Source organism: Equus przewalskii, chromosome 10 (assembly GCF_037783145.1).
Source record: "Equus przewalskii isolate Varuska chromosome 10, EquPr2, whole genome shotgun sequence".
NCBI classification, from domain to species: domain Eukaryota; kingdom Metazoa; phylum Chordata; class Mammalia; order Perissodactyla; family Equidae; genus Equus; species Equus przewalskii.
The window spans coordinates 42,767,939-42,790,335 of NC_091840.1; the positions used below are offsets into that span (position 1 = coordinate 42,767,939).

General features: G+C 48.7%; 1 protein-coding gene and 1 long non-coding RNA gene across 5 annotated transcripts in view; one reads left to right on the plus strand and one right to left on the minus strand.

The window, feature by feature from the left end:
- PIPOX (pipecolic acid and sarcosine oxidase) overlaps nucleotides 1-22,397 on the plus strand; it is a 46,682-nt gene that overhangs the window by 21,677 nt on the left and 2,608 nt on the right. Inside the window, exons 3-9 of one of the 4 annotated variants that reach the window (XM_070562744.1) lie at nucleotides 9,679-9,828; nucleotides 13,144-13,292; nucleotides 19,659-19,872; nucleotides 20,155-20,337; nucleotides 20,855-21,007; nucleotides 21,385-21,543; nucleotides 22,124-22,199. In XM_070562744.1, the coding sequence (XP_070418845.1) occupies nucleotides 13,228-13,292; nucleotides 19,659-19,872; nucleotides 20,155-20,337; nucleotides 20,855-21,007; nucleotides 21,385-21,543; nucleotides 22,124-22,199 (850 nt within the window). In that variant the 5' untranslated portion in view covers nucleotides 9,679-9,828; nucleotides 13,144-13,227. Of the gene's footprint in view, nucleotides 1-9,678; nucleotides 9,829-11,686; nucleotides 11,935-13,143; nucleotides 13,293-19,658; nucleotides 19,873-20,154; nucleotides 20,338-20,854; nucleotides 21,008-21,384; nucleotides 21,544-22,123; nucleotides 22,200-22,397 lie in introns of those variants that run through there. The other 3 variants (XM_008525800.2, XR_011523553.1, XM_070562742.1) reach the window with 3 other exon arrangements.
- On the minus strand, nucleotides 227-11,650 carry LOC139074108 (uncharacterized). The gene is made up of 3 exons (XR_011523554.1): nucleotides 11,323-11,650; nucleotides 11,055-11,202; nucleotides 227-686 (listed from the first exon to the last, which is right to left on the minus strand). It is a non-coding gene; the product is annotated as an uncharacterized lncRNA (long non-coding RNA).

The following is a 22,397-nucleotide window of genomic DNA, read 5'->3' on the forward strand; positions in this document are numbered from 1 at the left end:
TGATGTTATGGGAGATGCGAGAACAGAAGACCTGGAGGAGGTGGTCCCTTCTCGGAGCTGTTTCAGAGCAGGAGTGACGGCCGCCTGCCTGACCCCAGTGCTCCAGCTTTGCTCCAGAGAAAAGGATATTTTGGGCCTTTCTATTTGGACCTTGGCCCACCTCGTAGCACCTTCTTTTGAATAACATCAGTGACGTCAAGTCTTCATCTTTCGAGAGTACATTTGATTTTGTTATCCACACTTTTTTTATTGTGGTAAATTCATGTAACATAAAATCTACCATTTAACTATTTTTCAGTGTACAGTTCAGTGGCATTAAGTACATTCACACTGTTATGCAACCATCACCACCATCCATCTCCAGAACTTTTTAATCGTCCCAAACTGAACCGTGTACCCGTTACATAACAACTCCCCCGGCTCCCCCACCCCAGCCCCTGGCAACCACCATCCTACTTTCTGTCTCTATGAATTGGACTACTCCAAGTATCTCACATAGGTGGAATCATACAGCATTTGTCCTTTTGTGACTGGCTTATTTCACTGAGCATCATGTCTTCAAGCTTCATCCACGTTGCACCACGTATCCGAATTTCATTCCTTTTTGAGGCTGGATAATATTCCATTGTGTGTATATACGACGTTTTATTTATTTCACACTTTTTTTTAAACAGAAACATTTTTATCTGCATAAGGAAAGTGAAAAAAAGAGAAAACTCACTCAGATTCCCATCACATTAATATAAGGATTCTTCTCCCGTTGTGAGTTTCTCTCTTTTGCTAATAATTGTATCTCCACCCCCTCATTGAACAATCCTGTTCTCCAATGGCTGCTCTAAGCCACTCTGAGAAAGCAACTTGGCAGAGGATTTGGTATTTGGAAAGGGCCAAAAGTCACCGGCAAACAGGTCTGATAAATCAAGTGAAGGGGAAGGAAGGAACTCCCTATAAAGTAACGTGACGTTTTATTGCCTGGGTTATAAACTGGCCCTGAGGTATTTCACATATTGTTCTCCAAGATGGTTTGGGCCACACACTGAGCGTCGCTGGATTAACTACCCAGCCTCTCGAGGGGGCAACTTTGAAGACAGCAATGGTCACTTGGAAATATTTGGTTTAGTATGTTGTAACATAAAGCTACAAAAAAAAAAAAAATCAAAAGCAACTTTTAAATGTCCTGTTGCTTTGGGGACTGCTGAGGCCATCCCTGGTTCACTGTCGTGTACCTCAGGTGCTGGGCCAGGGATCTTTGAGTTGGACCCAACTAGCATTTCTCAAAGAGCAGAGAGCATGACAGACTTGGAAGACCTGCAGGGGAAGGCATTGCTGCAGGAGTGTGTACTCAGTACCACCCTGCCACAGGCTGCTCCCAGCGGGAGGCCTCCAATCTCGGCCACTGCTGCAGTGAGTAATGACAATGCCTTGTATCTGTGTGGTCCTTTGGGAGCGTTTCCCCTTTCCTTTCTTACTACTCTCCTCCGGGACCCCTTTGCTCTAGGTCTCTGCCAACCTCTGTCCCTGTCCCAGGCCCCAGAAGACAGCAGATTTGGGGCTGGCCTGGTGGTGCAGCGCTTAAGTTCGCACGTTCCGCTTCTCGGCGGTCCGGGGTTCGCTGGTTTGGATCCTGGGTGTGGACATGACACCACTTGGCAGGAGCCATGCTGTGGTAGGCGTCCCACATATAAAATGGAGGAAGATGGGCATGGATGTTAGCTCAGGGCCAGCCTTCCTCAGCAAAAAAAAAAAAAAAAAAAAGAAGAAAACAGCAGATTCTGCTCAGGGAAAGCAGAAGCCCAGAGGTTACAAGACAACCTCACTGATCCCCCTTCCTTCCCTTACCTGCGGCAGAGCCCCTGAAACAAACCCAGATTTCACTACTTCTCTCTCTACATAAGCAGAAGGTATTTATTTTCCATGTGGCCTTAAAAACTGGATCTTTTCCTTATACACTTATGCATGCACATACAACCCCCAACCCCCTGTCTCTGTTCCACCAATATCAGCCTTTCCTAGATCACTCTCTTTCTCTTCCTGAGAAGCTACCCCCTCCCTTCCATCAGTGCTCCAGGGGGCTTTATTTTTCTTTTATTCTCAGCTTTCTATCAATCAAGGGGAGGGGGAAACACTTTCTCTGAACCCTTGGTGAGCAACAGCAGCAACCAGCAGCTGCCAGGGCAGGGGAACTTCATCTCCAGCGTTGACGTTTATAAATGTGGCGTAGAATACCAGTAGGGACTGGAATAAATCAAACAGCTTCTGCAAAGGTCTCCAGGGGCTGCTTTAGAATTTCTTCCATTGGGGGTCATGCTCCTTCTCTTTCTTTGCAGGGATGGAGGGCAGGGAATTCTGTTATTTGCAACATGGAGAGAACCACATTCTTGCCCATTCTCCGAGAAAGCACTGAGCCCAAGATCCAGGATGCTCCGGAGTAAGAGCTTTGGACCTGTCTCTGGAAGTGGAGAAAGGCTTGGGGCATGAAATCCTGGGTGGGTTGGACTGTCGGCTCTGTCACTTGCTACTAGCAATCAATTTCCTCATCTGCAAAATGGAGTAAAAATGCCTGCCCTGGCCACCTCACAGGGCTGTAGTGAAGACTGAATGAGATGTCCAGGAAGTTAGTGCTCTGAAACCTTTGACAAGCGTATGCAATGTGGTGAGGGATTATTAAGCAGCAATGACAGAGAGCTTTCTGGATGGGCTCCAGGCAGACCTCTCCCAGCCTATTCCACGAACCTCAGCTTTCTCCTTTAAGAATTCTGGGCTAGGAGCACTGATATTCTGTTCCAAACGCAGCTGGACTGTTCCCAATGTCTTTTCTAAGCCTTTCCTTCTTCTGCCCCTCTAAATATCGAGGAAAGAAAGATGGACAAGTATGACAGGTGGAGATGAGAAAGAGAGAGAGAGACTCTGGGAGAGAGCGAGCTGCCAAGGAGGAGGCAGGAAGCGGGGAGCAGTTGGCGAGTACTCACCGTGCCACTGTGCATTCAGTGTGCATCCTTTCAAGGTTCTGTACGAGAACCCTGCTCAGTGAGAGGAGACCAAGTGCGGCCCCCAATTCCCACTCCCTTTTTATCCCCAAAGTTCCAGATGCTGCACACCACCTTTCTCCAGCTTTCTAGCCTTTCTGTGGATTTCAGTCCTACCCCGGCCAAAATCCTGGCTGTAGCGGGGAGCTCAGGTGGAGGCAGGATGCCGACGATGCCCGGAGTCCATCGCTGAGCCCCCTCAGGACAGCAATTATCTGTACAGCGTTTTCTTCTAAGCCTTTTTCTGTGTAACAAGATTCCATCCAGCTTCACTCCCCAGAGGCAATTGTGTTGCCAGTTTCTGGCTATCCTTATAGAGAGAAAACTGATTTTCTTTAAATATTTGTTCAACACTATTTAAAGAGGTTAGGTGCTGCAAAGAGGAAGGATGAACAGGGGACCACGTTTCTCTATTGTTCAGAGCAATTCAGCTCTGGTGGCAATTGCATGCCCCATTCTTTAAAACAAAAGCTGTGCAGTAAGCAGAACCCACTCAACTGAAGGCAGTTAACCTTGGAGATCACAGCCTATACCTGAATCTTATCAAAATAGTCCTCCTTTTAAACAAATACAATGATTCCCTAAAATGCATCAAAATTCTCTTCTCTCTTATTCCAGTTCATGGTGATGCTTTAGGGTCCTTATGCATACTCGCCCCTCAGCCAAAGCCTGGTTGATCTACCCCTAAATCTGGCTCTCACAGTGGCTATTATGGGATTCTCACTCTTGCTGCCCTCTAAGGGAGGTGGTCATTCTTGTTGACAATTGCCATTTCTTTCACTCTGTATCTGAGAAGGAAGGAGACAGAGGAATGTAAATGGAGGACGTACTGGAGAGCTGATGAATTTGGGGTATTAGTGATCTGATTGCAAGCAAGCTTAGAAGCCTGTTAGTGGCAGGCTGAGTTATTTGGGCCGACTATCCCAGTAAAAACAACTAAAAGTAGGGGCCGGCCCAGTGGCGGAGCCATTAAATTTGCATGCTCCGTTTTGGCAGCCCGGGCTTTGCTGGTTCAGATCCCGGATGCGGATCTATGCACTGCTTATCAAGCCATGCTGTGGCAGGTGTTCCACATATAAAGTAGAGAAAGATGGGTATGGATGTTAGCTCAGGGCCAGTCTTCCTCAGCAAAGGCAGAAAGATTGGTGGCAGATGTTAACTCGGGGCTAATCTTCCTCAAAAAAAAAAAACCTAAAAAAACTAAAAGTGCTAGATAAAGTATTTACGACATCTTAAAAGCTCTGAAGAGCTGATAGCATAAAAAGGAATTAACAAGTCAATACGGATGAGAAAAATCAGAGCTTAGAGACCACTTTTCCCTGAAAGAGCATCTGTCAATCCTAACAAATCTGAACTTTCATTTTGACCACCTGGAAGAGGGAGGGGGTTAGAGATCCACACTCAGTGCCTGCACATGGTGGAGAGTCTGATAGAAGATCCTCCCCTCAACACACTGAGACCCCAATGGGCTACACCATCAGGTAAGGGTGTGCTCAAGTACACCAGCCAAGGCTCACATTGCCTGCATGATCCAGGGAACCTCAGACCAGGAAGGAACTGGGTTTAGATAGCTTAGGACTGGTGGTGTGCCTGGTGCCTGGCAGGAGTAAGCACGATCCTATCTAGAGGAAGACCCCTTCATACTCAAATTCTTCCTATACATTCTTTGTCCAAGTGCAGTTACCAGAACATGGTTAGAGACAGCCACGCATACAAAAAAACAAGGCTCCATGAGTGAGAGTCATAGAAACAAGAGACAAGCGAAGAACATATGAGAAGACATCATGAATTGGAATGATCAGAATGCACCATGCTCACTGTGGTCAAAGAGATAAAAGATGAGCTTGAAAATATTTGCATGGAATAAGAAATTATGGGAGGTGACAAAATGGACTTTAAAAAAACAAACAGAAAGGGGCTGGCCCCGTGGCCGAGTGGTTAAGTTCGCGCGCTCCGCTGCAGGCCTCCCAGTGTTTCATTGGTTCGAATCCTGGGCGCGGACATGGCACTGCTCATCAGACCACGCTGAGGCAGCGTCCCACATGCCACAACTAGAAGAACCCACAACGAAGAATATACAACTATGTACCGGGGGGCTTTGGGGAGAAAAAGGAAATAATAAAATCTTTAAAAAAAAAAAACAGAAATTCTTTAAAAACCCCGAGACAGTATCTGCAATGAAAACTCAATTCATTCATTTAAAAGAAGCCAAGGTGCAGGGGAATAGAGAATTAGCAAAGTAGCATAGTGAGAAACTACCCAGAAAGCGGCATGGAGAGGAAAAACGGAGAGGGGGATAGAGCAACTAAGAGACACAATGGATAGAGGCCTAACATATGTTTAATTAACATCCCAGAATGAGAAGAAAGAACAAATAGGGCAGAAGCAAATATTTGAGAAGAGAAAATGGCTAAGAGTTGTCCAGAACTCTTGAAAGACACTAGTCCACAGATTCAAGAGGTAAGTAAATCCCAAGCATGAAAGTCCTGTCTAAACCAGCAGCCAGATGAGAGAGGAGGGAGATGGTACAGCTGAGAGTTGCCTTCCCAGCCCCAGCTGGCTAAGCTTTCCATCAAAACCTCAATTAGGAGAAAGAACACTAAGCTTCCCACAAGAAGCAGAGACTTGTGGCTTTGGTGCTGAGCCTCCCTGGCTCCCTTTGGCCCTTCTCCCTCTTCCACTGCCTGGAGACCTCTCCCTCAGCCAGGCTCTGGTATCCTACCATCCGTCCACCAAGGCCTTCCCTCAAACCTCTCTTTCTCTCTTGACCTCAAGGGGAGGAAGGAAGCTCAAGGCAGAAACAGAAAAAAGAACGGAAGAATAAGAACCAGTGAGAAAGCAGAGTACAGGGTGAATCTTGCAGGCAGCAACAAGAGATGAGCCAGACTGGCTTTGGGGCCAGCCTGGAGGCAACAGGCAGAAAACACGGATTCAAGATGACTTAGAAGTTGGTAGCCTGAATTCTGCTTCCTTTCTCTTTTCTCCTTTCCCTCAGGCTCCCCTCTGGTTCTCTGCTTCCATGACCCTAAGTCTAGCAGAAGAATGTGGGGAGGACTTGAGCTCCCATATCTGTCTATATGCCCTAACAAACAGCAACATCAGTAGGCCAGGCTGCAGAGGTAGGAGAGGGGGAGACCGTACCTACTGGGAAACTGGAGAAAACCAGAGAGCTGAGTCCCTGGAGTTAATCTTCCTGCATGCTACTGAATTTTGGTTGCCATTTGTCACCTGTCAAGCCAGCCCAATCCAGGCGAAAGCTACTGTACTTTTCCTGTCCTCAATTCTTACTCCTCTCCACAACTCCCCACCCCAGAGCGTGCTCATATCCAGGCTATGGATCATGGGAAAGACATGGAAAAGAGTCTCTCCAGAGAAGGGGGTAGAGGCTCCTGACAGAAGATTTGTCCATAGTCTCCCTCCCAGACACATCCTCACCTCCAAGGAGCAGAACTGGGACACCAGTGCTCGGCACTCTTTGATTTGTCATTTCCCCCTACGTCTGCTAAGCTTTAATGGGACCTTCTCCAAAGGCCTAGTGGTGGAAATATCCCTCCTCAGATACAATGCATGTAAAGACACCTACTTAATAAACACCTGGGTGTATCTTAGAGCACCACAGTCGGATGAGTGTACAAATATGCACATGTATTTGTGTTAGGGTGGGGTAGAAAGACCTTGAGATAAGATTAAGAAGATTCTAGTGTTCACCTCTGGGGAAGCTTTCCCTTAAGACAATGAAAACACCTCCTGTCTCATTTTTCTGCATTTCCTCGTGTCTCAGTGAGCTCTGAGAGCCCCCTTTCATAGGTGGCTCTCCAATGCCCAGGCTAAATGATGACAATATTTTCTCAGAGGGTTCAGTCCCAGTTCTCAGGACTTTCCTTATTTTCCTCCCTCCCCTGGAGACTACCTAGCAATCCAACTCTTGTATTTTGAGGGAGCAAAGTTGGGCTTAATACCCGCCATTGAACACATGCAAGAACAAAGGCATGACAGGAAGCAGAAACTGGGATCTCTGGGTGTCCCCACCCACCTCCTGGCCTGAAGGTGGGTACCGTCCTCAGCAGCTCACAGAGGGCACTGTCAGCCTTTGATGAACCTTGCTGGGCCAGCCCAGAACAGACCTCTCACCTCCCTGAACACTGTACATCAGACGGCTGGAGAGCCACAGGAGTCCAGGGTGCCTGTCACAGCCAGAGAAACTCACCATCCATGCAGCAAACAAGTGTGGGTGCCTCCTCTGTCCTAAATGCCTCCTCCCTACGTGGAAGGCCATGCAGCCATCAGGAAGAATGTGCCAGCAATGTAAGTCTCACGTGGAAGCCGAGAGATAGGAAATGGAAACAACAAGGAGCTGTGCAGTATGCTACTTCTGAGATTAAAAAAAGAAAGAATATACCATATAAGTATGTTGTATCCCCATAGAACATCTCTGGAAAGGAACAAAAGAAAATAGTAACAGTACTGTATGCAATGAGCAGGACTAGTGGCTGAGGATGGCGTGGGAGGACTTCCTTTCACAGTGTTCTCTTTTGAACCCTTTAATTGTTGTTCCATATGTCTGCATTACCTATGAAAAATGACAATCAAAAGAAGACCCCTTCTCCTTAAGGAGCTTAGAGAGAAGGCAGACATACAAACAATGACAATACGCCATACTCATTCGTATCATTGAGATGTAGGCACAGCGGGAAGGGAGCATAGGAGAGGCACCGGCAGTGTGGGCTTGGAGGTGTTGGGGAATTTGGAATTGTCATAGCGAGTGCTGGAGCCACTCTCAGCTCAGCCTTGCCGGGACCTAAAGAGCACAGTGAAGAGGGACCCGTGGTAGAGCTGCAGGGGCAGGTGGAGACCAGAATGCCAACTGCCTTGTGTGCCAAACTGAGGAGCTGAGATTGTATCTTAATAGGAAATGGGTGGCTATTAAAGAATTTTCATCAAGGGAGTGACCTGTTCAGATTTGCTTTTTAGAGAAAGGACCCTGGCAGGAATGTGGAAGGCTAGATTAAGAGGGGCAAGGATGAGGCGGGATACTGGTGATAAGGTTAATGCAAGAATCTAGGTGAGAGAAGGCGGATGGATGACCTGGGGCAAAGGGAGGGGGGATGGAGGAGAGGAGATGAAACCCGAGACATACAACGGTCGGAAATGTGTATGGAGACCACGTACAGATCCAGCTCTACCACTCTTCATCTTCTCCCTCTGGCATCCTCTGCACATTCGAGGCAGCTGGCAAGATGGGTCAGGAGGGGCCATTTCCTGGTCTGCCTACCTGCCTCCTTGCCCCAGGCTTCAGCTCCTTGGCAAAGAGGGGCAGAGAAAAGAGGAGAGATGCCTCTCCTTCACCATGCAACTCCTAGGTCTGCCTTATTTATTCTGTGCTCTCTCTCTCCCGATTCAGGTCCGCTCATTATTTCTGAGCTGTACAGCTTGCTGTTTCCCTGGCTCAGCTCTCCCACCCCCGTCTGCGAAGTGTCAATCAAGCCATCAGATGAGCAGTTCAGCCTCACATCCTCAGCGGCTCTGCCCCCCAGGACATGAGCAGCAATGGCTGACACACAGAAGCACGATGTAGGGCTGCTGGCTCTCCCTGTAATAGTCTTCCGATCCAGAATGGGTGTTAAAATGGAATTTGGGGGGATTGCTTCTCTCTGCCTGCCTCTGTCAGGACAGCCACAAGGATGGGCAATCCTGAGAGAAGGGGGAAGCCTTCAGAAGTCGATTTGCTTTTCATTTCAAGGTTGGGCCACGGCCAGTGTCTGCTTTCGGAGGAGCTGTTTGAAATTCTTAACAAGGAACAGAATGCTTGAGTCCAGGAATCCAGGGCAGGCTTGTGAAGTAGGGATGGGGAAATTGAATTGTCATTTTATTTCTGAAGGGATATTATATTAAAGGAGAGGTGGGAAAGAGAGCTGCTTTGTAGCTTCCCCAGAGGACGGTGAACAATAAGAAATATCGGGGGCAGCAGGAAGAACTGAGATTAGAACAAAGACAGAACTTCCCCAGGCCCAGGAGCCAGTGACCAGGGAGATCTGAAGCATCTGAAATCTCTAGGGGATTTCTCCTTCTTCTTTTACAAATTGTGAATGGAAGTACAATTTTTATAAAATATGAAAACTAATGAGCATTAAGCTCAATTACCTCACCAAATTCTCTTTAGATCTTTGATAACACACGCGTGGAACTCGTAGTTGTGATCCGTGTGTGTCTATTTACGGTCTGCTTCTCTTTCTCAGTATGATTTCATGTACCTTTCTGTGTAGCCCACAGTACCGGTGCTTGTCATTTTGAATCGCTACATAGTATTCCATTGTGTCAACGTGCCTGAGTTCGTTCAGCTATTCCCTGTGGCTGGGTTGTTTGTAATTTTTTATTTTATAAGAGCACAGCTATGCATGCCTTCATACAACTGTCTTTTTCTCCCTCTAGGGTATAGTCAGATTTCTAGGTCAGAAGATTCGAACCACTTCAGCGCTCCTCCGCACTGCCCCAGCCCTCCCCAGAGGCCCAGACAATCTGAGTTGCCACCCAGCTCTCTCTCCGTCCCCATGGCACTGACATCAGATTTTATCATTTTTATTTACTTTTGCTTATTTAATAGGCACATAATCGTACCTTGACGTTATTTCATTTTCATTTCTTTCATTGCTAGCAACACTGGGCACACCTCCACGTGAGAACTATTGTCTGCGTTTCCTTGTGTGTAAGCTGTTCATCTCCTCTGACATCAAGAGAAATCTGGGGGCTGACCTTATATATTTACATCAAGCCTTTACATACTTAAATAGTACATTTTTCTCAGGTATGTCTGCCATTTTTTACTCTAAGGAAGCCAGCCAATTGTGAAGCAGATGCTATCTTGTCTCATGTGGGTTAGAGTTGGGGTGGCGTTGAAATGACTTCTAGATTCTAGAGTGATTTTTAAAATTTTTTCCAGAAGACAAAAAAGCCAGTCACACAGCACCTCCTCTCTGGGCCCCTGTTTTCCTAGGAAAGGAAGGGCTGGGCTGAGAGCACAGCTAGTGGCCAGGACCACTCTGGGGGATTCTTTGCAGGGGGCAGGCCGCTGTGCTGAGGCTGGCAGCTCCCTGTGGTCACATGGATTTCTTGGTCCGTTATTTTCTCCCACTCGTACTATGGCCATGAGAGAAATAGCAAAATATTCAAATCAGAACCATCATTACAAGTTCTGACTGATCCCCAGAACAGCACAGCAGTTAAGGGAACAGGTTCTAGAACAGAAAAACCTAGGCGCCATCTCAGTGACTATGTGTTCCAGGCATGCGGCGTTAGACAAGCTGTAACCCCTATAAGCCTCGATGTCTTTGGCTGTAAAGTGGTGTTTCCATTCTGGGTGCATATAAAATTACCCTGAAACTTAGTGGCTAAAAACAACAACTGTTTTACTCTATCTCACAGTTTTGGAGGGCAGGAACACAGATGGAGCTTGGCTGGGTGATTCCTCTGCTCCATGTGGCATTAATAGGGTCACTCAGCAATATTTAGCTGGCGGCCGGGCTGGGCTAGAGGTCCAAGATGGCTTGGCTCTTACGTCTTCTCTCCATGTAGTCTCAGGTGGTCTCTCCCACAGGGTGGGTGGACTTCTAACTTGGCAGCTCAGGGCTCCAAGTCAAGAGGAGGAAGCTCTCAGTCTCTCAAGGTCTGGGCCAGAAAGTGTCCCAGTGTCACCTCCGCCATATTTTGTTGGTCAAGCAGTCACAGAGCCTGTGATGGGAGGAGTGACGAAAAATTTGGGGCCATCTTCAATGTGCCAAAAGTGGGGATAAAAATCCTTACTCCTAGGGCTGTGAGATGAAACGAGATAAAGCAGGCAAGGGGCAAATTCACCATGAAGCCAATGAAACTTCAACCATGGGGCTCCTTAATTGTGTGGTCTCTTCCAAGTCCTAGCACGTAACTTTGTATTCATAATTTTTCTTTCCCTTTCTTAAAGAGGACGCCCAAACTGTGTAAGAATCAGGCCCTACAAATACTAGCTCTGTCCCGAACATCTGAAAAAGTACTTACTTGGCGCACTACCTGGCACAGAGGCAGCACCCACGACAGGGCCCCCACCGTGCCCTCGGCTGGTGCCTGGTTCCCTGTCTGTGCCTTGGGAGAAGCCTCCTCCTCTCACAGTGTCCCTTCCATTTGTTCAGGATCATTTCTTCTTCTCCTTTGTAAAAAATGAAAGTAAAACATGCTGAGAATAATTTCGTAATCACAAAACTGCCCTTTCAATTGGCCCCTGCATCCACCCCCTGACCTCACCCCCCACGAGCGAGGTGGGCCGTACCCTGGGCATAGCGCCAAGTTCTTGGCTTGGCCCTTGAGTATCTCCAGAGGAAATCAGGCTGAAGAGAGGGAAGCCAGCAGGGGGAGGCAGCATTCCCGGTGCCCAGCTTGGTCTAAGAGGCATTGAAATTCCTGGGCCGAAGTTCTGAGACAAAGATCATAATGAGACAGGAAGGTGGCATAGGAAGGAGCCTATTTGCATGACAATAATTGAACCAAGAATAGAAAGCTAGAGGGATGCAAGGGTGAGGCTGGCAGCTGAGCTGGGCGAAACCTCACAAATGAGACTACCCAGCTCCGCTCTGCAGCGGGGGTGGGGACTGAGCCCTGTGCCAGGCTTTGCGGGGAGTGAGGAGAAGGACACTGCCCCGGGGGATTGTGGGAATGCTGGCTAGGCTGCACTTTGCCCTACCCCTCCGCCTTCAGCTGGGAGCCCGCCTTTGCTCGCCTTCTCCTTTGTGGTGGGCTCTGTGGCTCCAGGACTGACTCAGTGGGCATCATGGCTGCTCAGAAAGACCTCTGTGATGCCATTGTGATTGGGGCAGGCATCCAGGGCTGCTTCACTGCATACCACCTGGCCAAACACGGGAAGAGGGTCCTCCTGCTGGAGCAGGTACTGTGTCCCCTCTGTACTCCTGACCCAAGGGACTGTTCCTCTCTCCTCCCCTAGAGAGGGGTTTCCAGAGGCAGCAGGCTATGGGGCAAGGCCAAAGGACCTAATCATCACAAATTCTGTGCAATTTGGAGCTTAGCTGCCTGGTGTGTTTTATGACAATGCAAAGAAAGTTCCACCCTCCCTAAGACCCACGTTGGGTTTCTGGGCACATTTCCTCTATTTACTGCGTCCCAGTTTCTGCTCTTGACCAAGAAGTGTCCCAGGCCCTCTTTGCTTCCTTCCTGCCATGCAGTCTTGTCTGGGCCAAAAAGGTTGATCTGGCCCAGAAAAATAATCAGTTCTGCTTTGGGTAACTTTAAGTAAAGAAAATTTTGCCTAGAGGCAAAGGCTGATGTGTCAGCCTAAAAGGTAGGATTCTTCCCTGCCTGTTCTGGCCTCTCACCTGGAACCCCAGCAGAGGCTTCTGTTTTTTCTGCCACTTCTGGATAATAGCAGCTTCCTTTTTTGATACACAGGAAATAAGACTTAGGTCTTATTTTTCCTTATAAAAAAGATGACTCCATACAGTGCAGTCTACAGGGACCACTGCACTTGTGGGTGGGCCTGTATACCTACAGGGTCCTTCCCAGGGCAGGTCCGCCCAGCCTACCTTCTAGAAGTTTCTACCCTCTCATTCTGCCTACAGCTATCCAGGCTGGTTTTGGTCTATTCCTCTTGGTAATGAGCTGGATTGGTTAGAAAACTTTTTCATTTCTCTCTCAGTTCCTCAAAGCCTGAGGGATTCCTGTCCAACCTTGCGGGAAATTCTCCATCTTTTGCTAAATCCCAAGGTGGTTTCCTTGTCCCAAGTGTTCTGAAGTCACAGAGAAATAGTCAGCATCAGCTTCCTTGTCCATAAAATGAAGGGCTAAAGTAGAAGGATCTCAAAGATTCTTTCTAATTCTGCTTCTCTCTGAGTCTAAGGATGACAGGAGACTAATAAAGGGATTTTGGGATGTGAAGGATGTTGGCAAAAAGACCCTGAGTTAATGCTACTGAAGATCTTCTGTCCTGATAGCCAAGTCAGTGACTCGGCCATAAAGGGAGAATATGTGGAAATATTTGAAGAATAAGTGCTCCTGGTTGACAGCCAGGATGAGCTGGGTAGGGGTGGGGGCAGTGCAAGGGGTGACGGCCTCAGTTGGCTCTCTTGTTCTCCACTTCCAGTTCTTCCTGCCACACTCCCGAGGAAGCTCCCATGGGCAGAGTCGGATAATCCGAAAGGCGTACCTTGAAGACTTTTACACCCAGATGATGGATGAATGCTACCAGATATGGGCCCAGCTGGAGCATGAGGCTGGAACCCAATTACACAGGTGAGGGGGGCATCCCTTGAATCATGGGGCCCAGCACCTGGTGGCGCTTTTAGTATATGAGGGGGCAGTGCCGTGAACACTTGAAATGCAGTGGAGGGACACAGGGTGTAGAGAAGTGCCAGACACATGGACGTATTCTGCTCACTGTCATTATGATCACCCCACAGATCGAGCTGGCTCCTGCCAGGCTCTGAGTTCCAGGACTGGGTTAAGACCACGTGTCCAAAGCTGGCAGAAGGTGTACTGGGAAAACCGCTGGAAAGACACTGTGGGCAGATACCCAAAGCTGGAGTTTGTATCTATGTCTCCTGGAGGCATCTGAGACTCTTCCAGGGTGGGGATTGAAATAGAAGAGAAGGCTGCTGTCTTGATTCTTTATATTCATATTAGTGTCATAAAATTTCACGCTGGGTCCTCACTCCCAGAGCGACCCCTATAAATCCATTTCATTCTCTTTGAATTCCTCCTCCTGTAGGAACAAGATGGGGGTGCTCCTCAGGCACCACTGCTTGCCAAGGAGTGAGCCTGCAGTCCTTTTGCCCGTAGGACTCTCTCTAACCCTTAAGACTCCTCCCTCACTGACCTTTGAAACACCCTCGGGGAAGAAGGCAGACAACTCTTGACGCAAAGAAGACTTTAACCGTGCGCCCTCTCCCCTCCCACCTTCTCTGTGGCTCTTAACTGAACTTCCTACAAAATGATGCCTCTACCCTACAGGGTGGCAGTTATTTTAATGGCCAGGAACCAAGAGGTTACTGTTCTGTTGCAAAAACACCATTAACTTAAGAACAAAGTGAAATCCATTATGCAAATACAGCTAGGGCAGCTAATTACAGATTTATTCCAGAGGCAGCTAATGCACCCAGCACCCAAATAAAGGAGCACGTCTTGCTGAGGGGTAGCCTGGCAAAGGGACCCCTCCCTGTCAGCCATCTGTGAATACTGCTGACTATCTTGTGCTAAAAGAATTGCTGAGGCCTTGGAGGGCACACTTCTTTCCAGCAGACGAGGAGGCAACTAAAAGATGTTAGGAGGGTGTCTGGAATCTTCCAGAGGGAAGACGATTCTAGAGTCAGACAGGCTTGAATTTGACTTTGTATTCTACCTCTTCCCAGCTGTGTGACCTTGGGAGAGTTTCCGTCCCTCTCTGTGCCTCATTTTTTCTCATAGGGCTTTGTGAGGATTAAATGAGACTCTTATGAAATACTTGGCACAGTGCCTAGCATCTTTCAATAAATGGCAGTTCCTTCCACCTATTCTGGGTCAGCTGTATCCTCTCTCCATTGAGCCCTGGAGGAAGAAGGGCAGGAGGAGACAGATGAGATGCAGCAACTGTGGACATCAAGGGGAATGGCTGCTGGAGGGAGGGAAAGGGACCCTTGGGTAGGAGATTCTCATAACCTCTTTGGCAGGAGGACAGGAGTTTGGAAGGACTTTGGAACCCGGCAGACCTGGGTCCACACATCAGCTCTGGCACATTTAGCTGTGTGGTTTGGAGCCAGATCTTTAACCTTTGTGAGGCTCAGTTTTCTTGTCGGTAAAGTAGGGGTAATAATATCTATGCCATTGGGCTGTTGTGAGGATAAGTATGTCAAGGGCTTAGAATAGTACCTGATATGGGGTTGGCCCCGTGGCCGAGTAAGTTCGAGCGCTCTGCTTCGGCGGCCCAGGGTTTCGCCGGTTCGGATCCTGGGAGCCTACATGGCACCACTCGTCCAGTCATGCTGAGGTGGCATCCCACATGCCACAACTAAAAGGACCCACAACTAAAAATACACAACTATGTACCAGGCGGCTTTGGGGAGAAAAAGGAAAAATAAAATCTTAAAAAAAAAAAAAAAAGAATAGTATCTGACAAATCAGCATCATCATCACCATCATCACCACATATTTAGCCCTTGTAATAAGAAACTAAGGCTGTTCTAAAAGTACTTGATGCAGGTTAACTCATTTGATTCTCCCCACAACCTTATGAGAGGGTCGCTGAGTAGTCGGGGTCTTAACCTGTTAGTGCAAATCACGGAATTACTATACTCTTAGTTTAGGACAGGGCTGGGCAACCATTTTCTGTAAACGGCCGCATAGTAACTATTTTCGGCTTTGCAGGCCACACAGTCTCTGTCGCAAGTATTCAGCTCTGCCTATTACTCAATTCTGCCGTTGTGGCCCCAAAGCAGCCACGGATAACATGTAAACAAATGAGCATGGCTGTGTTCCAATAAAACTGTATTTATGGACACTGACATTTCATACAATTTTCATGCCATGAAGTATTATTCTTCTTTTGCTTTTTATCAACCATTTAAATACCTAAAAGCCATCTTGGCTTCTGCGACAGACAATAACAGGTGGCAGACTTGACTTGGACTCTGGGTTGTCATCCGCCGGCCCCGACTTGGAAAATACCACAGCCTGGTTACCTCGTCCATTCCCGTGTCTCCAGACAAGTTCCTGCCTAAGCCATCCCAGGGCAAAAGACTGCTAACGTCCATTTAAAGACGGGGACACGTCAGCACCCCTCTTAGCAGCCCATCCTGCTGCCTCATCGCCCCAAGTGTGAACAATGAAGAGTGACGTGAATGTGCTTTGAAAAGCCTTTAAAGTTCGTCAGAGTGCTAGGTGTTATTATTATTGTTAACAAGGCCTTTCTTATGGCTAACCTAATTAACGCAAGCACACTAATTTATTGGGTTCTTTTACTTAGGACACAGTACAGATACTTCCCATTCCAATTCCTTTAGCTTTTGTTCTTAATTCTGATTTTCTAAACGATTCATCATCTTTGTGATTCTTATTCTCCTAGGTGCTTCTGGAAGAACTAGCACAATATCATAACCTAACTGATAGATATGAATGTATTTACTTAATGTTTTTTGATGATGATTAGAAAAAAACACCTTCGGGAGTTGGTAGTTAAGGTGGTTGCCCAATGCTTTTTGTTCTGTTCCACTGCTTCCTGTGACCGTGGCATACTAAACATGGGTGGGCTCAGGATATTTGCATATATTCTGGGAACAGACAATGATACATGTCCAGTCACAAGGTCTGAATCTTTTGTGATGTGTGCAGCCAGGATGCTGATACCAACAGAAATCCCAGCTCTGTGGCCCATCTCTTTCCTGCCCTGCCTTCTCCCTTTGAGTCCTACTATCTAGCTCCTGACCCGGGCTGCCCCTGCTTAGCTGACAATATCAGACAAGATCACAGCCGTAGGCAGTACAGCTGCTGGCAGAACCTGGTGGCCCCCTCCGCAGCTGCTGCTTCCTGTGTCTGCGAAGTGTCTGGCTTGTCAGCCACATCCCCTCCCTGGAGCAGTCTTTGTTAACCAATTCCACCTCGACCCACTGAGCGGAAGATGAAATGCCAAGAGCTCCTCCGAAACCAACAAAGACAGCAGCCATTACCATGTCCTGATTCCAGTCCCTTCTCCAAGGTGACTCTGAGAGCTGGCTTGCCTGGCACTTTTAACCCAGAGAGGGGAGAGCTGGAGCCCGGGATGGGAGATGGTAGATGCAGGGAGAGGTGTCTGCCCCTCCCAGTTCCTCCCCACTGCCACTTGCCTCCTGTCCTGCTGTAGTAACTGCCGGAAATCCCTGATCGCCAACTCCCTAAGTCAAGTCCAGGCTTTAGTCGGGCCAGAGAGGAGTCAACAAGGCCCTTGGGAGGAATCTTCCACTGCTTCTTCCTAGTGCTGGATGCAGCTAGGGTTGACGGGAAGGCACAGTTCATAACAAATGCTTTGCACTTGGCTGCCTGAGTCCTGGGAATCGGGAGCTGCATGCTTTCCAGGGTTCCCCGACAACCCAGCCTCGCTTCAAGGTGCCTTCTTTCTAGGCCAGCCATGACCAGTCATTTCCTGGATATTTTTTTTCCTGTGATGCCCTTGTCCCTTCTCACTCTTCCCCTCCCCAAACTCTGTATCCTAGGTCTGAGCAAAGAGGAGAAGGAGGCCCAGAGCAGAGGGGTGAGAAATTGATGCAGAATGAGCAATCTGTTTATTGGGATCTAGGAAAAGCCATTAAGAAAATAAGCACTTAAATGATTTTCAATCTGCCCATGGAAGTCATCTATCTTCATTCTGGGGGGAAAAGGCCTGTTCTCCAGTCCCGGTTTTGATTGACTGATTTCCAATTCTCTAGGCATTTCCCACAGGAGCCTCTCACCTATCTCCCGTAATGACAGGCCTTTGCATTTCCAGGCAGTGTTTTACATTTATTTCCGATTTGCTCATAATGGTCAAAAATCTCTCTCCAATCCAAGGCATTTCTCCGGCAGTGCACGGTTTCCCTCAGGCCAAATAGCTCAGCTGTGATCCACGGAAAATGAGAATTTCCCAAACACATCTTCGGACTAGGGGAGGGTCCAGTATCACAAATTCAGATGGAAAATTTCCCACTGTTAGATCAATATCTGGGCGAAAAAATGAATGCCACAGGGCCAGAGAGCTGGAGCAGAATGATTACAATCGGCACAATTACATTCACCGGCAGAATCAGCTCGCTGATTACTCCTAGGGATGGGGAGCCCCTGCTTCATCCACCACAGGACGGCTTGGGAATTAGAACGTCGCTCAGCATTTCATAATTCGACAGATTTGCCCGTTGTCTTGGCATGAGTTCATTTTCCCCATAGAGTACATTTCTGTAAGAGGAGTTCTTATTTCAAGGAAAGAAGGGAGGAAGGAGGAAGGGAAAGTAACGAAATCTCAGAGTATTTGAGAGACACAGGCAGGGGTGAGAACACGCTGCTCTGGAATTTCCGGGCCAGGGATCTGACATCATGACTGCAGAGGTGAGGGTTAAGCCAGGTCTTTCCCAGAATTCTACCCAACCACAACCCCATTGGGTTTGGGCTCAAGAACATACACTTGGATGACTTCGTAATTATCCTGTTGACCAATAAATTTACTAGGGGAGTTTTCATTACCTAAGAACCAATGTGAAGTCTTTTTGGGGGCCACAGGAAAAAGACTGTCTGCTGGCCATGGGAATTTCTACAGCATCTTTCCTCTGCTGAGCTTTGAAGAGGCAGAGGCGTTCATTGCTTTCTCACCAGTGGTGAATGCTGGGTAGGCGGGGGCCGTGGCAAATGGATTGGGCACGCTGCGCGGCTCTGTGTACTGACACCGGCCCCAGGGCCTGCTGCGTCCCTACCCCCTCCCAATCTTCTCTTTAATCCCCCCAACCAGATAATGTGGGATTTGGAAGCATGTAATATCCATGAGACTCCATTATAGGCTATTACGAGCTTTATACGCAGTACCTGGGGGATATACCAGGCTGATGCTGGTCACTGCACCTGCTGAAACCGAGGGGGACACAGGAGTGGTCCCAAGGGCCGAAGTGACCCTTCCATTATTTTGATCAGTTCCCACAAAAAGGGGGCTCTAGTCTATTGTGACAGAGAGATAGAAAGCATTAAAGAGAAACAGCTTTCACTCCCTTAGGGACTAAGAAACATGGAGGGAAGTGTAGAGAGAAACGAAATCATAGAATCCCTGAATTAATTACTTGAGTCCTAAGAGATCATCAACTTGTGTTCTTCCATGAGAGCGCTATTGGCATTTGGGTGAGATCTCCCCGAGCATTGCAGATTTGGCATCCCTGGCCACTAAATGTGAGTGGCAATCCCCAGGCACTGTGACAACTAAAAAAATGGCCCATGCCATTGCCACATGCCCCTGGGTCGGGGGTGGTGCCAGTGTGGTGTGGAACCACCAACAGTCCAACAAGTATGTGATAACAGAGGAGAATCTGCGGCCTGGAGCAGTGAGCAATCGGAGCAAGGCCACAGAGGCGAGGCCGGGAATGGACCTTGAGCCACATCTCCCACTTTGGGACCCTTTCCACAAAATGGGCAGCCCCTGAGAAGGAACCGAGACACAGGCAGACACGCAGGAAGGCACCAAACGTTATATGACAAGAAAAGGGACAGGGAAAGGTAACAGCAGACAGTGGGCTAGGGGAAAGAGAGGATAAAGAACAGAGATGAAAATAGTGAATGGGGTCAGGGGACAGGAGGAAGGGGAAGAAATCTTATCAAACTCACAGAACACCTACCACTTTCTGGGTTGGAGATCAAAGAGGACTTAGGATCTCTGCCCTCAAGGGCAGGATGGATCCTGAGGATGGAGGATGGAGGGACAACCAAACCAATAGTGAGAGCCAAGGGCAGACTTGGGAGCGGGCTGGAAAGCAGCGCAGTAACGCTGAGACTCTTAGGACAGAATTGAGGTGACTTCACCTGCGTTTTGAACGTGAGGCTGGGACTCTCCTCGATGCCTGCCCTGGGACCCTTATTGAAGAATGAGGAGCATGGCCCAGGGCCCTCATGCATACCCTCATCCAGGTGTCCTTTTTTTTTTAGGCAGACTGGACTACTGCTGCTGGGAATGAAGGAGAATCCAGAATTAAAGATGTTCCAGGCTACTTTGTCTAGGCAGGGGGTGGAACACCAGTGTCTTCCCTCTGAGGAACTGAAGCAACGTTTCCCCAATATTCGGATGGCCAGGGGAGAAGTAGGGCTCTTGGACAAGTCGGGAGGAGTGCTCTATGCAGACAAGGCCCTCAGAGCCCTCCAGGTGATACTGTGCAGCCCTAGGGGCAATACAGCTTCTGCTCTGGGCATCCTGGTTCCCAATCAGCTATCCCCTGACCCCGCCGCTGGATGAGAGCCCTTGCCCTGCCGGCTTTAGTCTTGACCTTTGGGGCAGAGCAGTTTTATACACCCTGCTGGGCCTTGTCCATATGGGAGAGGAGGTCTAGCTTCTGTGCTCTCTTTTCTGCCCTGAGGGAAGGACTCTGCCTGCCAGGGTGAATACCACACATAACCAATTCACCCTTGCCTGCTCCTGCCCTTTCAGGATGCAATTCGACAGCTAGGTGGCATAGTGTGTGATGGAGAGAAGGTGATGGAGATAAAACCAGGGCTCCCAGTCACCGTGAGAACCACCTCCAAGAGGTACCAAGCCAAGAGCTTGATCATCACAGCAGGTCCTTGGACCAATCAGCTCCTCCGACCCCTGGGACTTGAGCTGCCTCTCCAGGTAAGGGGAGCTGGAAGCCTGAGAGTTGGCACTGACGAGAAGAAACCTTGGAGCCAGATGGACTCGAGTTTGAATCCTGGATCTGCCACTTGTTAGTGGACAAACTTGGGCAAATTTGTTCATCTCACTGAGCCTCAGTTTTATCACCTGTAAAATGAGGGAGAGGGCTGTTGGAAAATTAAATTAAATGATATATATAAAGACCTTAGGAGACAGCCTGGCCTATAGTAAGCACTAGTAAATATGAGATATTATCTGGAGATAGAGAAGCACAGATGGGGGCAGTTATGGAAGAAGACTAAGAATAGGGGACAAGACAGAGATTCAGAGATTTTTGTGCATCATAACAAAGTGTAACTTGTAAAGGACATGAGGATTAGGTGAAACAGGATGGATGAGTTAAGCGGGGCATCCAGGCTTGTATTAAAGGGCTACAAGACCTCAGGAGAAACTGCTCCGTTGTCTGTAGAGCTCCATGGCTTTCTCCTTATTTCCTGTTTCCTCTCCCTGCCTCAAGACCCTGCGGATCAGTGTGTGCTACTGGCGAGAGAAGGTTCCCGGAAGCTATAGTGTGTCCCAGGGCTTTCCATGCTTCCTGGGCCTTGGCCTCAACCTGGCCCCCCGCCACATCTATGGGCTGCCCTCCGGAGAGTACCCAGGGCTGGTGAAGGTGAGTGGAAAGGCTGAGAGGAGGCTAACAGGGGCCCACACAGATTTGGGGCAGCTGCTCTAACTTTGCTCTCAACAGACTCCCTCAGATCCCGGTAGGGCAGCAGCAGGAGTCTGCTTCACTATTGGCTATCTGCAACGCAAGACCACCCCCCCCCCCACCCGCCGCTGTCCTGAGGCCCCACAAAGGGAGCCCCTCCTTAGCAAACACATGGGTGGCAGGGGAACGGACAGCTAGGCAATAAGCGGCACCTGTCAGGACTGGGGAAGGCTGGGATGATGGATGGGGGCGTTCTGTGCACAAGCCTGCTTCCTGGGCTGGGTGGGTGTGCGGGAAGGCGAGCCCTCGCAGCTCATACTGCTCTGATTGGGAGCCAGGTCTGCTATCACTACGGCAACAAGGCAGATCCAGAGGAGCGGGACTGCCCCACGGCATTCTCGGACATCCAAGACGTCCAAATCCTGAGTCACTTTGTCAGAGCTTACTTACCTGACCTGGAGCCCGAGCCTGCCATTATGGAGCGCTGCATGTACACGGTAAGGGTGTGGGCAGCCGGGCCAGGCCCTCCCACAGCCCTGGAGGACAGGGCAGGGGACAGACAGGCCTCGCGCTGCTCAAGCCTGACTCTATTTGACCCCTGACGTAGGATGTGACTTGAAATAAATGAGCTCATTTCTGTGGGTCGGTTCACCTCTACCAGAGAGGGCCTACTGGAGGTTATTCATATTCCTTCTCATTAGGAAACCAGGCTTATGCCTGGCAGTCCTTCACTATGTTTCCCAGAAGAGCTCTAAAAGATTTTTTGGCAAGATGTTCTAGTTGAGCAGGCCTTAGGGACAAAGAGAAGAGACAGATGTCACCAGGGCCTGAGGCAACTTGGCTAAAGTTAGTTTACACGCATTAACTGAGTACCTACTGTGTTCATAGCTCTGTAGGAGAAGGGAGGCAGATGGACAAATAAGAAAGACTGGCATACCCAGAGCGGGCACGGGCTTGCAGAAAGCATTCCTGTGCCTCATTCCCATTCTTTCTGGAAAGAAATCCAGCCTTCTGAGCCTGCAGCTCTTCCTCCTCCCTCTATCCTCGGAGGACACAGGTGTGATTGTTTCTTTCTAGAACACCCCTGATGAGCACTTCATTCTTGATCGACATCCAAAGCATGACAACATTGTCATCGGTGCTGGATTCTCTGGTGAGCCTGAGAAGGGGCAGATGGGGTGCTTACCTTAGTGCCGGGCAAGATGGTGTTTTCCACATCCTTGGCTGGCTAGATAGGATGAAAGCCTAGACCTTGAGTGTATAAGGGGGCTGAGCAGGGCAATCAGAGAAGAAAGGGTCCTCACGGTGGAAGGCAACTTCTGGCTTTGGGATGCGACCAAGGGGAGAGAAA